This window comes from Apteryx rowi, unplaced genomic scaffold (genome assembly GCF_003343035.1).
Source record: "Apteryx rowi isolate R43461 unplaced genomic scaffold, aptRow1 scaffold_67, whole genome shotgun sequence".
Lineage (NCBI taxonomy): Eukaryota > Metazoa > Chordata > Aves > Apterygiformes > Apterygidae > Apteryx > Apteryx rowi.
The window spans coordinates 47408-66980 of NW_020450949.1; the positions used below are offsets into that span (position 1 = coordinate 47408).

The 19573-nt window shown below is 39.4% G+C and overlaps 1 protein-coding gene across 46 annotated transcripts in view; it reads right to left on the reverse strand.

Annotated features, from left to right (window-relative positions):
* SLC45A1 (solute carrier family 45 member 1) overlaps nucleotides 1-19573 on the reverse strand; it is a 104046-nt gene that overhangs the window by 35325 nt on the left and 49148 nt on the right. For 19 of the 46 annotated variants that reach the window (XM_026085534.1, XM_026085546.1, XM_026085542.1 and 16 more), the window contains 2 exons: nucleotides 16674-16825; nucleotides 16362-16507 (listed from right to left, as the gene is read on the reverse strand). In XM_026085534.1, coding sequence (XP_025941319.1) covers nucleotides 16362-16438 — 77 coding nt within the window. In that variant the 5' untranslated portion in view covers nucleotides 16439-16507; nucleotides 16674-16825. Of the gene's footprint in view, nucleotides 1-8451; nucleotides 8641-8759; nucleotides 8862-13886; nucleotides 14176-16361; nucleotides 16508-16673; nucleotides 16826-19573 lie in introns of all 46 variants that reach the window. The other 27 variants (XM_026085547.1, XM_026085538.1, XM_026085543.1 and 24 more) reach the window with 6 other exon arrangements.

Below are 19573 nucleotides of genomic sequence, written 5' to 3' on the forward strand. Positions count from 1 at the left end.
GTTAAATACTGACTGAAAAACTGATAGTATCTGAGGAGTCCTGAGGAGGAGAATCCAGCTTACATAAGACCATTTGTAATAAAGTAACCTTCTATGAAAGAAAAAGCCAAATGCACCTGATACTCCATTTTCCAAGATCCCCTCACGCTGCTGAGGTAGGAGAAAGTATTCTAAAACATCACCGAGCTTCATGTGTTCCCAGACTCACTGGCACTTCAGTCCTCTACTAGTGGTGGAGGAGGGCAGAAATACAGCCCCCAGGAAAAGACATGCAAATTCATAGCATAGAACACAGCAGTTCTGAGACTTTTTCCACTGCATTTCCCAAAGAAATTTTTACACGCTGAAGATTCATGGATCTCTTCAGGCTTTCTGGGGTCAAAGGCAAGGAAGTTCCCAGGAGCAGAACATCCCAGTTCTGTAAACAACCGCATAAAGGGTCCAGGATTTTTGATTCTCTTCCTTGCTTACAGACAGCCAACACTACCCCATCTTATCTGCCTGCTTGACTGCAAATTTGCTTACTGACTGCTAGCCCCTCAAGTGCTCCATAAGTCTCCAAACACCATCTACCCTTCACCTCATGCCACTACTATATGCATCCTCATCACATAGCAGCATGACTCATTGTCTGTCCATAGAGATCCTGGCCCAGACAGCTGCTGATCAGGATGTGGAGGAATCTGTAAAAAATGGAAGAGGCCCACAGGGTAGGACAGAAGGACACTGACTGATCCGTGAGTCAGAATGCAAGGCAGAAATGAAAGACATTGTCAACAGCATGCAAGCAAAGAGCCTGGAAGTAACAGGGAGCCTAATTGTTAGACACCTACAGAATCGTGAGTCAAGGTAAAACCTCTCCATAGCAGTTGCCAAAAAAATTCTCTCACCGCATGCTCCAAAGTACGGAGTACCACTGTGTGGTATTTACAACAGTACTGCTGCCACAGCTGGCGAGAACAGCTTTTTGACACTGCCATACAAAATGGGGGCTCCAGGGAATCTTTTCTGATTATTAGTTATGCTAGAACAGACTGGACCTTTGTCTTTGTTAGTTTTTGCGTCAATTCCATGGGTCACCAGCCAGAAAACCCAACATGAAATGCAGCCTAGTGTTTTGTTAATAATATACTCTGTGTTTGCTCATGCTCTTTAATCACATGGTTTTCGCTCTGTGGAACATCCTGTCTCTCTGGCCTAAACCAGTTTGGAGGTAAAGATGCTTTGGACTCAATCCAGACTACATACGTACTTTTTTGTCTTGCTCTGGAAATTGTCTGTCAATTTTAAACCAGTCAGTAGAGTTCATATTGCCCTATTTTCCTGAAGAATAAAATACACCTGCCTATAAGACATACACACAGATGCCTCCCCCTTCCAAAGGGAAACCCTCCACCTCTCCAAGGACAAAATAAAATTGGAGGGGAAAAGTTAGTATACTGACACATTTGTTAGGAAACTTCTCATAAGAAGCTGTTCATGTATGGCCACTGCTATGTTTCTTATACGCCATCAAACATGGTAAATGTTTATTTTTCTGTATTTTCATGCTAATGTCACAGCATTACTGTTTTAGACTCAAGTGTGTGTGGGGGTTCTGTTTCTGTGGGGGAGTTTTTGTTTTGTTTTGTTTTAAACGCACAGAGTCGTGGATCCCATATTAAATTACAATCTCAAGAAGAAACTCTTACTGTTTTTGTACTTTCGAATACTAACAACTACTAAATACTGCTCCAAATCGCTCACACTGTGGCTAGAACATATCATAAGCAAACTTTCCACTAAACTACTAACACTAAAAATTAACAGATAACGGTCACAAAAATTCTGGGTTCTGCCACTCCTGCCTCCTGAACCATGCAACACCTGTACAACATGCACAATGGCCACTAGAGCAGAGATAATTCCAACAACAGCAAATCATCTAGCTGATTCATGTTTTCACAAGTTGAATAACAGGATTTTTTCAGTCACTTTTCTTTGATTTCTATCACATCGCTCAAAGATTACAGTGTTTCACTGCTCCCCCCCCCGCCCCCAATTTACATAGTACCCAACAGATAAGTTACTAAAACTGTCTGCATATATTTAAAAAAAAAGCTCTTCAGTATTTCCAGATCCCCCCAAAAAGGAAAAAATCTGCACAATTCAAAAGCTATACTATTAATGCACAGTTACATTTTATAATAACATCCAGTAAATGAATGTATCAAATGCAGTATTGAACGAAAACCACATACTCTTTATAACAAAGAAATACAGTAGTGCAAAGGAACTAGGACTGACCGAATGTCAGGAATTTACAATAAAACATTTCACAGGGATATTTTAATTAATCTTAAGAGAACTATTCTGAAATTAAGCTAATAAATTATTAGATAATTAGCAAATGATTGCAAAATTAACTGCCCACTCAAAGACTAAGTGCTGTCATTTGGGATGTTTAGCCCTGTTCTCAACAGACAAGCAAGAGTTTGATTCCTGTCTTACAGGCCATACTCATGTTAGTCTTCACTGTGGAGCACTGACAAAAGTCTCTACTCTCGTGTTGGTCATTAGCCATAAAATGGCAAAGCTTCTTATTGCTGGAGCTCCCCTAGTAAACAGGATTATTGGTTTTAATTAGTTCATCACAAAATAGCTTAAATTTGCACCTTTGTCAGGGCATAAGCACAGAATTCTAATAATAGGCTACTAATCCTACACAAAAAAATAATTAAACGTTTGATTAATGATGTTCTGAGCATATAATTCTCTATTTACTGTAGGGAACACTATTTCTTATACACATTAAAAAAGTTAATGCCCCAGAGATGGAACACTTTTATTACACTGATGAATTTTCATATCTTGGAATTTCTTTTTATGGATTACGGAAGAATTACATGTAAAATATTTAGATGACTACTACTCTTCCGACTACAAACTCACAACAGAAATCTCTGCCCCCACTCCACCTCAGGAATACCACCTTTTTCTGCCAACATGTATGACAGTCCTAAGAGCTACTGCATGTGCACCATTCAGAAAAGAGTGACTAGCAGCTGGGTGGGAACAGATCATAGGTTGTGCATTGCTACAGCTGGTTCTGCCTGTGAGTGTGAAGAGCATGCACATTACCACACGGCACAAGAGAAAAACTACTAAGATCTCTACTGCTACACATTGACAGTGAGTTCTGACTCTGGACACAACCTACTGACTACACCCTTCACAGTTTTTCACTGAGGCTCAGTCTCACGAGGTGTGGAGAACAACGGGACTACATGCACAAGTGCACAAGCAGATTGTTAGCATCATGCTCCGAACTTGAAGAATTGAGCCCTGAAGTTCTGCACACACACAGTTGCCAGGCTTCCTCCAGAAGCAGCCATCCAGCACACCCACAATTTTTTTTTTCAGTCTTGATATTTTATTTTTTGTTCAGATGCCTAGAAAGTTCACAGTTGAAATCCCTGTGTGCAATACAACAAAATCTATTTCACTACAAGAATGCAAAACAAAAAAACACTTTTAATCAGGTCACTGTGACCCTTTGTTTATTGGTCTATACACCTCAATTACAGTACAGCCCAGTGCAGTGGCCAGTTTTTGAGAGCTGGGAGCTCACTTAACGGCTAAATGACTTTGTAAATAACTCCTCACTAACCCAAGAAAAGCATTTTACTCAGGTGACTATATCACACTGCCTGACCCAAGTGCAACCCCATGCACAATACATCCAGTAAGAATGCAGCTGCCCAAATGCTGGGGGGGTAGTGAAAAGGAACCTGCTGACCGCATGGCAGCCCTCCTACGGACATTTGTGGCACTTATATGTGCTCGCTATTAATTGATGCTATTCTAATTGGCATGACCGGATATGACTGAGCAACTCTTGTTAGCTCTGTGTGTATTTGCAAATCCTGACCCTGTGAAGCGCAGCAACTACGCAGGGCTTTTTGACACACATACTTTGCTGTAGGGAGGCATGAATAGCCTTTATTAGAGTGGGGTATAAAGATATGTTTGGACATCCCTCCTGACCACATAATTTTGTTCTGCTGATGCTGCACTTAGATCAGTTTGATTTTGTAACCTGACTTCTACCTGGCCTGCCCTCACAGGAAAAGGATGCTCTTTTGACCTGTGAGGAAATACTGAGTTCGTCGTGCACAGTTTGTTATACTACTATGTTAGTAGAAATGTGAATGCCTTCTTCTCATCTGAAGAAATAATAGCACAATACTTTAGTCCATAAGGCATATTTTAGGCTTGCATAAAGCCTCCTGTAACGTGTATAAATTGCTATTCTCTTTCAGAACTGCAGAAGAAAGAACAGGGAAATGGCTTTGTTAACACTTCCACAAAAAAGCAAAACAGAGATCCTAGAGACAGCACAAAGCAGATGTTTCTGATAAGAGGCAGAATATATGTGTATATGACTAAAATGCTGAAGACTGTGAAAAAGCCAGGAGAAAGAATAAATGTTAAATTTCACATGACGAAATCTGTTTGGGCTTGTACATACCTTCTATTCTCTCCAGGACAAGAGGAGCAAGGGGACAGTTCCTCTGTCTTTCATTTCCTTGTCTTCACAGTTCCACTTGCCAAACTCCCTCCCTCTATACTTCCCAATACCTGTTCTTTCCCTCCAGCAGCTCTCTAGCTTTAAGGGTCTTGTGCAGCACGACTTGTGTCTGTGCTGCATCCTGCCTTATGTTTTTAAACTCTAGAAGGTTTCTACAACTCCACTTTAAAAGCAAAACACACACACATTAGTCACACGCTTGTGTACAGTAAACTTTCTTAAGTAACAAAACTTGTCTGACAGGTAGATCCTGAAAAAGAAAATTCTTAGAATTTAAATCCTATGAAAACCAATGTGATACTCTGCTATGATCTGATATCACAGAGACCTAGAGTTTTACACGATCATTTCTAAAGTAAAAGAGTGAGTATGAGCTGGATAAAATCCTCAGGAAGAAGCCCAGACACTGTTTATAGATTTCAAATGACAGAAAAATCACCTTGTAGTAAGAAGTACTAGTAACAAAACATCTTCATTTATTTTAAGTACTGTGCCTTCCAGTTTAAGACCTGTTTAGAACTACAGAATGAAATATTTTTCTTCATGGAAAAGGTGTTTTGTTTTTTTATTTTTAATATCCAATCTTTGGCCCTGAGAGTTTCCACATAATTTTCCTGGAAAGGTTGAAGACAGTCCAAAGACACAGTGAAAGAAAAAATGGTGCATCTAAAAATACCTGGGGTCTGTCCTATGATGGTGTTTATTTAGAGAAGCAGAAACATATTAAACAAATACCAGCTTTAAAATTCTCCTAAGAGAATTAAGATAAGTCTAAACAAACCAATGCCAAAGTTCTGTTACATGTCTGAAAACTGAGAGTTGGATGAACTCCAGAAGGACTGAGTGAATTTAAACAGGCAGTAAGAGTCATAAATGGTACTTCTGGAAAAGAACTGTTTTGCTTGTCAACAGGACGCCAATAAATTTCCCCAAGAGTAAGGGAGTTCCACAACAGTTTTAACAATCCGCCTGCATAGTCTTCTATTAAAATCTGAGAAGTTAAAATAATCTTTTGGAGATGAAAGACTAAAGCACAGACAGTATATATTGGAAACAAGTAGGGAAAAGACATGTGAGCAAAAGCACTGAACATGACCTGCAGTGCTACACACACACAAGGATCACACATAGATGGACAACCCCAGACAGCATTCATATATGACTAGTATGAGAAGCAAAGAGGCTATTTCCCCAAAGGCACAAGAGGACAAAATTTTTTCAATATCTTCACGTGAGATGACTCTTCTCTGGTATTCTACCCCCGAAAGTCAATTCACTCTTTTTTTCTGACTTTGGAAAACATTTTCTGTTTATAAATAGTTACCCAAAAATAGAACAATACAGATAGGAAAGCTGTTCAAACCTACCTGATAGATATATTATTAGAAACAAACCTTGGAAAGCTCTGGAAAAATTTAATGCAACTGAAGTGTTAAAATCAAACAGATAGAAAATGAGGCAAATATACATGGTTAAATTTGTCACATGACAATACATAAAAGAGCAAGATACTGTTCTGCCTGGTTTCATTGCTTCTGCTACAGAGCTAGCTTCTCCATTACGTGAACTGTGGTCAAAACAAGAGGGAGTAGCAGCTTATAAACTTAAAATGGTTTTAAATTACTAGAACAGAAGAAGCATCAATCAGTACTTGGCATTCATTGGCAATACCAACTCCTCTCATACTCCTCCATCCACACAAGCAACACAGGATTTTCATGCCCAGCCCTGATGAAATTCTACCTCAGGAATTACGTAGCTTGCTACAAAGAAGAAAAACACGCAAGAGCAACTCTGTCCTGTCTGTGCTTCCAGCGAAGCCAGCCCTAGGCTATAACATTCTCTGTTAGGAGTTAGACAGCTCAAACAGTTGAGCTGTTTAGACTCTTTGTCTTTTAAAACTACATAATGATCCATTTTAAGCAGTAGAGCAGAAGTAATAGGTAGTATGATTTTTTGCTTGCTTGCTTGTTTGTTTGTTTTTAAAGACTTTCCACTTAATATACTTATCAAAACCTCTTAATTAACAATCCAACAAGCCCACCTCAAAGATTTACTAACAGTAACAAAAAACCAAGGAGAGCTCACTATGGCACTGATTATGGTGGCAAGTGTGAGAAAGCCACAAATCTTAAAGATGATGAGTTTCAATGAGAGCTCAGTAATTTAGACTGCTGCCTGAACTACAGCTCTTGAAGTTCATTTTCATTCAAACAGAGACTCACAAAACAGAAGACATGAAAATTTCTTCAGGTAAAAGTCAGTAGAATTTAGAGATCTGTAAGGCATCTCCCAGGTAGTTTATAGATGACCATGTGACAAAGACAGAACTGATCCACAAAATGTTATGAACACCACAGTGTAACAACTTAATGAATGCCGGACTGAAAAGACATCATTGCATACTGTGTTATAAAAGAATTTCTTGCATGACTAACGGGAACTCATTTACCTTGGGTGGTGCCAGAAGAATAAATGGAAGAGCAACATGTTTGAAAAATGGGGGAAGTACCAGTTTTAAAGCCCTTAATTTTTCTCACAGAGAAGTTGCAAGCTTGCCTTGCCAGGCTAAGAACTTTGCAGATCAAAGGGTATGCCATTTAAAAGCCCTCTTAGAAAAGACCTTGGGAAATACATACTTGTGAAGACTGTCTAGGACGCAGTCTCAGAGAAAAAGTAAGTGGCTGCAAGAAGAGAGTCCAAAACAACTAGGCCTTTCCCATGTACAAAATGGCAGGCCTCAGCAGTCAGCTGTGTATATATATCACTCATTCTGTTGATTTTAGGACATTTCCCCTAAAATATTCTAATTCTGCATAAATGACATGTGAAGTGAGGACTGTCTGTAGCTAGAACTCAATGGGAAAGATGGCACAATCTGCAGACATGATTGGTCACTAGCTCCTGTAACATCTTAAGGGAAGGATGGTCTGCACAGACCTCATTTCGCTAAGAAATGTTATTGCAAAGATATGTTGGCAGAAAGCTCTACAGAGAGATAATAAGTATACTAATTAGATATGTGCATAAAATGAATCAAGAACTAAAGCAAGCAGAAAAAATGCAGATAATATTGGAGGGCCCCTCACCTAATATGTAACTGTGTAAACACCACTTCAAGTGTCTTTTTTTGTTTTCCTCTTGATATGAAAGCAATAGCAAAAGCAAACAAAAACACCGCACAAAACAACTCTATCACTGAATAGACTGAGAATATACATAGGTAGAATATACATGTAGCATTTATATAGGTGCTGTAAAGAGGAAAAGGCTTGGGAAGTAAGTAGAGAACTCGGACTTCCGCTTTGTAAGACTGAAAATCTCCCATATTACTGATTGAGACTTCCTCAGACCGATTTAAATCAATAAGATGAACTAGGAATTGGACCACACCACTGCTGGTTTTTAGCCAGGGAGCCCCTGAGGTCAGCACCGAAGCATGATACTCAAATTGGGAGACACTGTTTCTGGGAACCAAGTGACAGGTACAAGACAGATCTTAATGCAGATGATATACTGCTTTTTGCACAAGACCAATATTCTTTAAAAGTAACAGTATTCCAAATGTAGATTTGACTCAGTCTCTGACTGACAAATTAGCAACGGGAAGTCAGAAAAGACTTGCATCTGCAGTTCTAGGGCAGTTAGAGAAGAAAGTAAAACTCCTTATAAATTTAAGTGGGTTAAAATTCCATTAAACATGTAGAATGTCATCCTTATTGAAGTCTAATCTGTTAAAAGCAATTTACTTATCAATCTGTTCTAAAATAAAAAAGCCCACAACAAATAAAGTAGGGCAGCAGATGCATCAGATCGGCAGAACTACCATTAAAATTAACATATTTCCAGACTGTCTCTTTCTGCTTGTAATGTTTACTTACATGTGTAGCAGACAGTATTTTAAAGGCATGAAGAAATGTTCTCATGAACTGTATCTGTAAATACCCAAGGTCACTGGTAGTGCATCAGTACTATCCAGGTCGTCTTCTCCAGGCAGGAGGTTATGCAGGCTCCAGCATTGTGACAGATCATCACAAAGCACAGTTGAAGGATGGCATGAGCTAGTGAGCCTGGAACAAGGAAATAGACTACTTGCATCTAAGTTGGATTAACAATAAATTCAAGTCAGTTTATAGTATTTTAGAACCCACTGTTTTATTCATGTCGAGAACCCTTTAAAGATTCTTACCTCAGCTAAGAAAGCACAGTCATCGCAGTGCTATGAGATCAAGGAAACTAGTTTGAAAAATGACTGCTTTTTGTACAAGGAACACATCTCAGCAATTCCACTCTGGAATGATAACATCAGTATAAAAATTATGCCATATCCAACCACTCCCACAAAACCCCATGGCAGCTTCAAAGTCTCAAGTACTGTGAATTGATTTTCTACATTAAAAGCAGAATACTTTTGAAAAGCCTCCGACTGTGAGCAAACTTCAATGACCCTGCTTCATACAGGGTATTTCCAGGGACCAAGCAACCACACTACTTGTATTTCTGCTTAAACTTGGGTCTTGCCCAATGAAAGGCTTGGCTTACTTCCACTGCAGCTCTATTAGCATTGCCAGTGAAGAGAATTTATGCAGAGAGAGAAGGGACTGGTGTTCCTTCTACAATAGGGCTGATTGTCTCAGGCTGCCACATTCAGTTAAATGTTTACTTTTTTGTTTCACAACTCAACAGGAAGTGGAAGGTTAGAGAGGCCCCAGTGCAGGGCAAAGATTTTGTCATTCATCTATTCACCTCAAGCCAAGATTCCAGTGGGAGACTACTGGCTTCTCCCCCCCCCTTCCTCCAGGACACAGACACCAGGTAATAAATCAACACTCCAACAATCCTTTTAGTCTACTTTCGTATCCTAAAAGAAATGTTAGAAGTCTAAGAGTATTCTATCAAGATTATATAAAGAGGAATTATGGTAACATTTCTTCATCAAGACTTGTTAATGGAGAAAAATGGATCTTTTGAAATTACTCTGAAAGACCGGCATTTTTAGTACGCTTGAAAACTACAGCTGTACCAAAGACAGAGACATAAACAAACAGAGTTTCCTACAACACAAATCCCCTCAAATCTCTTCTCTCTCCTTGAAATGGTGAGGACTACTCAAATTCAATCCTTCAGAAGCAGCATTTGTCAGCATGAAAGTAAAATTAGAACAATAACAACTGATTAATAGGAGTAAGATTCTTATGCTTGGGTTGTTATGAGTGGACAAGCTGTGAAGTATGAATTCACTTGGGGAGCCAAATTCTGTTGGCTGCCTACTCTGTTAAAAAGAACCAAAAATTTTCTTACTCTGTATGTATTCTCTCCCTCCATTCAACTAACAACATGAGGGAAAAAAAAATTACTGATTTAGCCAATGAAAACCTATCATAACAGTCATCAAAGTATTATTTTTAAAAGAGAAATACGCACAGATGGTCAAATAAACATCATGTAATTTTCAGCTAATTGAGAAGAGGCTCTGCGCTCAGTGGTAAAGGAAAATGTGGGACATTTAGACCTGGCATGAATGAGTCCTGCTCTGATGAAACTTTGACCACATCGCTTCTGATGACCTGAGCGGACGGACGGTTATTGGGACACAGCCTTGGAAGAGATGAGTCATGCCCCAGCAGCACCTGTTTCTCTCCACTGACTACCAAGGAAACTGAGACGACCAGCTCCAAAGTGGAAGTCTATATTTGGACAGGCAAATCCTTCCTCTTCCGTCTCTGAACTAAACAAAATGCGGTTCACATATCAATCAAAAACTACATGACTTGAAGAGACTGGGGTGCATCCACAGCCTTGGAAATTTCATCTTCTTCAAAGAGTACAACCTCCAGGACACAAAGCAACTTTCCTGTAAACACAGGGGAATCCCAAAATCGGAAAACCAAACTAACAAACAAAAAAACCCCAAACAACAAGAAAAACACTGTTAACTCAGCAAACATATATTGGCCTAGCCTTCCACCCTCTGAGCTGTTTACACATATAGGAAGTAGTATTTGTTCCCTAGCTGGTTTAAAGCATGGGAGCCGCATTCAAAGTGGAAAGCAACCTGTGCATTTTTCTGACATAGCAAACGTATCCCACTCCTAGTCTCATTAAAGATGCTGAAAAGTCTCTCACTGACCTAAGATGGCATCAGCATTAGGCACCTGACTGGAAAAGGGCAGATTTCTTGAAGACTGTCCAGCCTTCAAACAGCCGGACATGCAGCTCAGTCACATACTAAGAATCCCTGGACACAACTCAAAAATCTCCCTCAAAGCTGACTGCGACATTCCAGGGCCAGTTATTCTGACCATGAGTACTCTCCTCACCACTGGATTTGAACTCTGTAATTCACAGCAACCTATACAAGCAGACTCCTGAGTCCTCTAGGTTATGAGGCAAAGCTCAGGTCTTTTACAGATCTGACCTGATCAGTCAGACCAGGCTCCTTACTTCAGAATGGCTAAAAGTTTTCAAATAATCTTCAAGTTCCCATATGACTGTGGGTATATTTTGACAAGTCAGCAGGATTTGCATTTCCAAGTCAATATTAATAAGTGAACAATAAAAAACATTTTCCTGTATGAACTATATTTTATCCTATACTATCCTTTATAAACTGCATTTTAAGCCATCTTTGGAGACTGAAACACCACCACTGATATTTGCAAATGGGCAAGAGAATACAGAGCACTTTGACAATATTCATGTATTCAGTTTTAATCTCACCGAATTACTCACATTTTACAAAATGGGAAAATGAGAAGCAAAAGGGGTTATTACTTTACTGCATTTGCAATTCTCCTATTATGTAAAAAGGCACTGACCTCCTGTCACAAAAACAATGCACATGGATTTAGAATGTACATTTTGGACATACTGTCACCTAAGATCATGCACACCATGAAAAAATACATCTCATTTTTCTTCCAACTGACTCACAAAAAAACCCATGACACACACACACACACAAAAAAAAAATCCATCAGCCAGAGCTACTTGGGACATAGGAAATTTGCTAGATAACTTAAGTACTAGATGCAACTCAGTCTCTTTAGATGCTACTCAACCTCTTAGCTAAAAATCAGAAGGTCAAGCCTTCTGCTTTACATACTTCTGTGTACTCAGTTTTATTCGGCTGGCTGTACATATTCTAGCATAAATAATTTTTCAGGGCTGAATCATTACAGCTCAATGGCACCATGAAAATGGGAATGACTTCTGCTCTCACACAAACAAGCAAGTAAAAGTCATAGAGAAGAGTCGAAGTGACATAAATGGGCTGTGCCTCACTATGACACTGGCTCCTCATCTTTTGGACCTCCTCAGAAGGGAAATTTCAGAACATTTATCAGCAACAGAACAGATCAAGCATCAACTACATTTTATGAAGAGCCTATAAAGCACAGAGATCTCATGTTCATTTTGCGGTGCAGACCACATTAAAACAGAGCATTTAGTGTGGACATTTCTCCTTTCTTCCTTCTGTAAATATCAGCATAGCAGTTCAAGTGTGATCCAAAGCCTCATTTAACCTTGCAACCTTGGCTTTGCTGTGCTGAGAAGATTGCTGTTAAGATGTGAGAAACAGTACAAGCTAAAGCCATGCAAGGTAAGAAAAAGTAAAATCATGGTCAGATGTGAAATCATTGAGGCAGAAATAGCAGGTCAATGATTCAAGATAAGAAATACTAACATGAAAAGGATTTAAAAAAAAAAAAGAAAGAAAGAAAAAAAAGAAAGGAAGGCATCAGCATCAACATCAACCAATCAGCCTGTTTCAAGGAGCAGATGCCAACTATTTTCCTCCTGTTTGATGGCAGCCTGGCCATCAAGGATTCACTTGGTGCCTCAGGAGAGATGAGGTGTAAATCACTGCTTAGTCCAGTAGTTCATTAGTCCTGACTAACATTGCATTCATTAGCCAATAAATAAATAATTGCTTTATACTCTTAAACTGTGTATTTTCTCCTTGCAAAGTTTCTTTGCATTCAGTAAAAGAAGCCTGAACATCTACGCAGACAACTACTCACTCATTTTGAAGTATATCAGGTAGCACTCACCTCAATGCTTTCACAAAATAGTTTTTTAAGGAATTATTTAATTCATTTTAGCTTTCATCAAAGTAATTTAGAAGCTTAAAATAACAGAAGGAGACAATACATGTGATCCACAAGCAGGGGCTGTATCTCTATGGAATGATTCGAAAACCTTTGTTTCAACAAACTCCGCAGAAGATTTGGAGTTTGACAAGTGAGATAGAGTTACAAATCCTCAGGTGATTTCTGCAGTTTGTTCCTCTTTCCACATCTCATTTCATGCTGCTCTTCAGGGTTCATTCTATAACATTGCAATTCTCTATCTGAAGTCCTCTCTAGGCTGCTACAGATTTCACTGACACCGGGGCCCTGTATTCAAGCAATTTGCCTGTCAAATGCCCTTCCATAGTCACCTTTCCATGTTTTATGCTACTTTCAATATGTGTCCTTCCTCAGATCCCAGAGTTTCTGCAAATGTTCATGCAAGCACTCTTCCTTCATTATGATTCACTAACATCCCATCACAGACTGAAGAAAGGTGTTGACATGAAAATGAGTGCCACACATATTCCTTTCCTGTCCTCCAGGTGATTCATAAGCAGCTATTTGCTTGTCTATGGAGCAGTCAAAGACCTAGGAAGTGACCTGTATTCCTGATTCTATCTAAATGGACTTTACAATCTTTCATTAATCAATAGGATTCCTATGATATCAAAACTATTTCTATGACTGCTTTGTAACACAGTCATCCTCTCAGCTTGTTATAGCTACAGAGACACTGTAAGGAGGAGAGAGGTGAGGCAAGGCTGGGGGTATAGAGGACAAATGCATACTCTGCTTCAGTGGCCATATTTAGTTTATTTCCAACAGCCTATTGCCATGTAACTGAATTCAAGTAAGAGATCGCTGATGTTATGACAGCAAGCAAAAAAATGACATTGTTACATTTAAGCCTAAACACTCAAAATTTTTCATTACAAAGATGCAAATTATCAACCAATTGGTAACAGCAAGGGAAGAATGTAGCAAAATATGTTAAAACATTACATTCACCTGTAAAGGTCTTCTAGGCACCTTATCAGCTTGGGTTTTTTTGTTTTTGTTTTTTTTCCTTCATCAGGAACTTATCTGACTACTAATAAAGGAATATTCAGGTGTTAAACTGCTTTCTGAATGCTAAGTACTGTCATAGATTGAACATCATCCAAACTGTACACAACTTACAGACATATGCTACAGTCATTTTCTACAATGCACATTCTAAGCAACCTAAAAGTAAATTGCACCTTTCCAAGAACTTGATTCCTCTTCAGTCTTAATGCCTGTTCTGTAAAGTAGGTGGTTCATGATAATATGTAGAAGGAATCTGGAACGAAAGGCTATTCCTCAGTCGTGGATATGGCGTATGCTGAGCAATTCATTTCATTATTCATGCATTCCCAGAAGAGGCCAGACGGACATGGGCATGACTATAAAACAGACTCTCTAGTAGTTTCCATATGGGGATTATTTCTTATTAGTAGGAAGCAGAAGCTTGATCCATGTGTCAGAAACCATCAAGGGGCCAATGTGGTCCTGTTTTGACCAAATCAGAGTAAAACTATTTATGAATGATTCACAAATGAATTTTCAGATCATAAAAAGAGGGTTATGAATCACAGAGCAAGAATGTAGTGCCCTAAATTCTGTTGTTTGTGGGATCTAGGCTCATCCTGCTGCTCTAATTCACATATGGCACTCATTAGAATATCTTCACTCACCTTTAGTAACCACAGTGTGAGGGCAGCAAACTGTGACGCACCTGATAAAACCTACTGTTTGATAATATCTGTTAGCCAAATTTGGTTACAGTTTTTGGCATGAACCACCAGAAAACGCCTGTTTTAAAAAATAGCTACAATTATAGCTACATATGAGAGAGTAATAATGATTCTGAAACGTAACTTCATACTCCCATAGGCGTGTTTGCTGCTGAAGGCAAAGCGAAGTGAAAGCAAGCCATGTGAGGAAGTACAAATTATGACATAAAAAATACCAACCATCTTGTCAATCAGCTCCACAGACATGAAACAGATTCTAGAAGAGCTGCCTCTTAGGATTTGTGGTTTGGATATATCCAATAGCCCAAAGCATTCGGTTCACAATGAATGAGCAGAAAAGAGTGTGCTAAAAGTACTTCAGACACACTGAGTCCTGCACACCACTGTGCGGTGCTACAGACCAAGACTGGCTTGGCATTCACTCCAAGATGAATCTGCAGTACTAACAGCCAAGACTAGACAGTCTATTAATTCACACTGTCCTAACATTTACTTGGACTCACATGATGCTTCATTCTACACCTCCCATCCCATGAACTCTGCTCTGACCCACACAAAAGTGTGAAGAACAGCCTCAGAAAATCTGCAGAATTCTAAAGGAAAAAACAACTGTAAGAATATGCCAGCAGTCCACAAAAAAAGCAAATTCTACCGCACCACTGCTCTTCCATGCACACTGGTCCAACAGACGGACCAGCTCTCCAAACCAGTTCACAGTCATGCCACAATAACGCTCTTGCATGACATTGGCACAAGAGTGAGGAAGGGGGCAGTACCTGTTTAGTTTATGGATTACAGCTCCTGTGTATCTAAATACAGCCTTGGATTAAAATTTTTAGGCTCTCCCTCTCCCCAGTAATAATGGCTATCTGTCCACTGCTTAAAATGAAACCCACCAATCTGAAAAACAAGTCTGCAGCTTCGCTGAGGTAGCAGAAACATGGAGCAGCAGAGGCTGATTTTCAATTATCCACATATAATTCAAATTCATTTCCTGATAAACTTGTCTCTTTAAAAAGTTTTTAAACACCATTTACCACTGTATTTTAAATTGACCACTGCAAATGCAAAAGGGAAAGTCCAGAAGAAGGCTCGTCTACCTTCAGGCATTTCCTGAACTAGTGACAAAAGCGTAACACAAAATTGCTAAGAAAATGCTTCAAGTTTAGGTTATCCTTTTCTTGCTTGTATGCAAGAAATATTTACATTCAAAACTGTGTCACTGTTTCTAGTTAAACTCAGAACTGCTGGAAGCGTGCCTCCAATTAGCCAAGTAAGGAAGCAAGCTCAGAGGACGAGCCAAACCAGAGCCAATCTCTTAATTTTTCCTCCCACTCTTCAGCAGGGTGGGTGCTTAACAGTCACTTGATCTACTGGTCCCACCCTTTGCTGAAAGGATATTACCAATACTCCTCTGTATTAGCCTCGTTATCACTTAACTGAGAGAAGAAAAAGTCACAGGTCCCTTTAAGGAGTAAGCAGAGGATTCAAGCATTCTCAGGTTAAAAACTGACATTGCAAATGATTGACTAGTTCACAGATTGCCCTGCCCCCGATTACCACAGCTTTGCAGCACCCTGATCATAATGACAGTTAACAGTGAATTCTCTCTCCCCACCCAAACATCTGGGCAGTAAAAGCAAAAACTGATACAAAAGACAAAACATTCAGAAAAACTTTTTCACAAGTGTTGATCTGTTTTTTCTTCTTGTCCTGTCTACAAATAGGCCCCTAAAGGGCCTTACTTTAAACATATGGAGCAAAATCTGCAACAGTCAGGCTAAGTCTCATTAGGTGCTTGCTCCAGCCACGATTTGACCATACCTTGAAGCAAGAGCTGGGCATGTTCTAGCAATCATTTTCCATCCCTGCTTCATTTCCACAGGCAGAAAAGCAATATGCAAGCTAGAAGATAGACAGAGCATACTCTGTTTTACGTACCTGACCTGGATGACTGGGGAAGCAGGATCTTGAAGTGTCTGCACTGTTCTCCTTCCCATGGTGTTTTGTGCTTGCATAATCTCACTGAAATCTCTACATCCTGAGTAATCAGCACTTTCTCTGTGTTCCCCATGATTCCTGACAACCTTGAACAAGAAAAAAAACAGAAAGCAAAGACTTATTATTCTCAACCATAAAGGTTGCTGCATGTGTATTCACACATCTCACCAAGGAAAAAAAAACACGTCAAACTCAGAAAACTTCCATTCATTTGAGAGAGGTTTTAATGACGACTTCAAGATATATTCTCACAGCTCACTGGCAATAACAGCACGCAGATCTTCTCTCTAGGAAGACATGGAGTCTTAATAGTTTCTCACTGTCTTTCCACGCAAGCAGGATTCATGTGTTTGTTTCTGCTAACTTCCTAATGTTCAATATTGTCTGCTGAGCCTTGAATATTCCTTAAAAAAAAAAAAAAAAAAGTCATTTTGCTACAGGTCTTGCTGCTGGGAAGGTTTTCCTGTAATATAAGGAAACACTACTGTGTTCAAACCGTTCAGCAACAACCTATCAACTCTTTGGGTTCACTATGGAAATTAGAAGGCAAAGACTTTCTACAGGAGGATATTTTTTAGAAGGCCTGGATAGGGTGGGGCAGACAGCAGCAGGAGAATTTTGCTTGTGCTGAGTGAGTTCAGAGTGCAAGAGGCCTATAATGTAAATGAATCAGCAGTGCCTTCAGCTTCAGTTCTAACAGCATTTCTTTCCACATCAGGGAGAAAATTCTGTGTCTGACAACAAAATTGTGCAGAAAATGTAGCTTTCTAAAGCATCCTCTAAGCTGAGGAACAGCAAATCAACTAGTCCAGTGAATTAGACTTCCCCAGGTAACGTGCGTACAACAAAAAGCATTACGGGTATTGGAGCAAGAAAAGGAAATCAGTCTTCTAAAATGCCCCTAGTCTTCCAGTTCCTTAACAGTGTCTTAGTAGTATCAGTTCAGAATAAATCAGTTCCTCTAATCTATGCATAAATAGTTCTAAAATCAGATTCCTTCTGAATGAAGTTTACCTTGCCTGAATCTAAGTGATAGCACAGGACAGTAACACAAACCACAAGGTGTAATGAACGAAGCAAAAAAGAGAACGTCTTCCCTCCTGTAGAGTACAGCACATTTCACATTATGAAGCACACATTTGTAACTGAGAAGTAAAAATACGACCTAAATGCCCTCATGCCCTGCTTTTGTGCAGGCAATACAAGCTAAGCAGATACAGTTGGTCCAGTTACAGACACAGAGGCATCTGACTGAGAAGACAGTAGCAGAAATGCATTCAAGTGTATCACATCCACCTTCGTTCTGCCATGCGGACTTTAGGACAGAATTATCCAAACGTGCATCATTTATTACGGTCTGAGCTGGCATAATAATTGCTAAGGTATGATTTGTGCTAGTACAAGAGACCTCTAGACTTAGCCCATATTATCAAACCTGTCTATACCATCTCTTCCCACAAAGGCCTAATGCCACCACCATTATTAGACCAGGTGATTGGTCCATGGTTACTGTATTTGCAAATCCTTATAGACTGCAGTTTCCTGCTGCAAGACATTGAGGGGTATCTGTAACTATACGACAAGAAGACACCAAAAGTGACATCACGGTGTGTGCTCAGAGCAATGTATCGATGACACATGAGCTAAGGTGGCCTACTGCAGGGCAGTTGCTGTGCAGGGGCAATGGATGGGAAGGATCACCTGATGCAGGTGTTTGAACTTCATGAAGGTTGCAGACAAAATTCTGCTGGCAAGTCTTAAACATAGATATGCTCATAATGAATGCCTGCAAAGTTTGAGAAATCAGAGCGACTTCAGTGGGACTAAGGTTTTACCAACAATGAAGCCTCCCAGCTCCTGACAGAAAAGACCAAAGCAGTTAAATCTGTTCCAGCTAATTACCGTATACCCTTTTAGAAAGAATATTATATTCTCCCACTGTAGAAGGTTCCAAAACATACTTGCTTCTTGTGAGGGGGAAACATGGCTTTATTGTAATCTACAGAAACATGCCAAGTAATTTAAGTAAGAATGAAGTAAAAACACCTTCCATTTCGAGTAGTTATACGCTTAGATCAAACTCAGTTATGTTGCTGGTGAGACTAAAAGTAAGGCAGCTTCTTTTTGCTTCATGATTGGGAATATTCCTCAGGATTTAGCACATTACGGCATTTGGGAGACATCCATATGTGCTTAGTCTTGAACCCTTTCAGAGCTGGTACCTTGCACCAGCAAACTCAAGTGCTGGTAGTACCATAAGGGGCAAGCTTAAAGAAAAAAGAAAAAAGAAAAAAGAAAAAAGAAAAAAGAAAAAAGAAAAAAGAAAAAAGAAAAAAGAAAAAAGAAAAAAGAAAAAAGAAAAAAGAAAAAAGAAAGAAGAAAGAAGAAGGAATCCCTTTAACAAGTTTTTTTTTAATTGTGTCTAGAACCTGCTGTCACCCACGTGGGGATGCAGGACTAGCTCATACACCCTGGGGCCTACATTCTACATACAGAATTCTGCCCATGGTAAAAAGCACTCTGCATTACAAACTATTTATGTCAAAGTCTTACTGAAAGTCTGTAAACATTCAGTGTCATTGTACTGGGAACTTGTATGATAGGTAACTAGAATATGCAAGAAAGTGAATATTTTTATAAGTGAAAAGATTTGAATGAGAAACACTAAATACTTAGTGTCATTCTCTTGCTGTTTCTAAGGCATGCCTTTCCATATGAGAATCCTATCTCTTTGCAAATATGTAATCAGGTAATTGTTTTCCTGGTGATGCAAGTGCTCATTACTACTACGGGCAATGTTCTGTTCCTGATGTTTGTGACAGACAGGCTCATGAAAGACTAAGTATCTAGGGAAAAATAAAGCATTAGAACCACCTTTAACTACTTGTTTTTGCTGGGTGATGCTATGTCTATAGCGCAGTCAGAAAAATTTCGATATTTACGGACAAATGCCCCTCAGAATGCCTATGTTGTACCTAAAGACTCTTCCAGGCTGTCCTTTTTCCTCTCCATTCAGCCTACAGCATGCTGCTTTACAGATACAGATAATGCTTCCTGCACATACAGTCATACAAAATGAGATTTCAGGAGGTAATGCCTCTCTTTATCCACAAAATAAATTCTCTCCTGTTTTAGGAAAGGCTTCTGGTGCC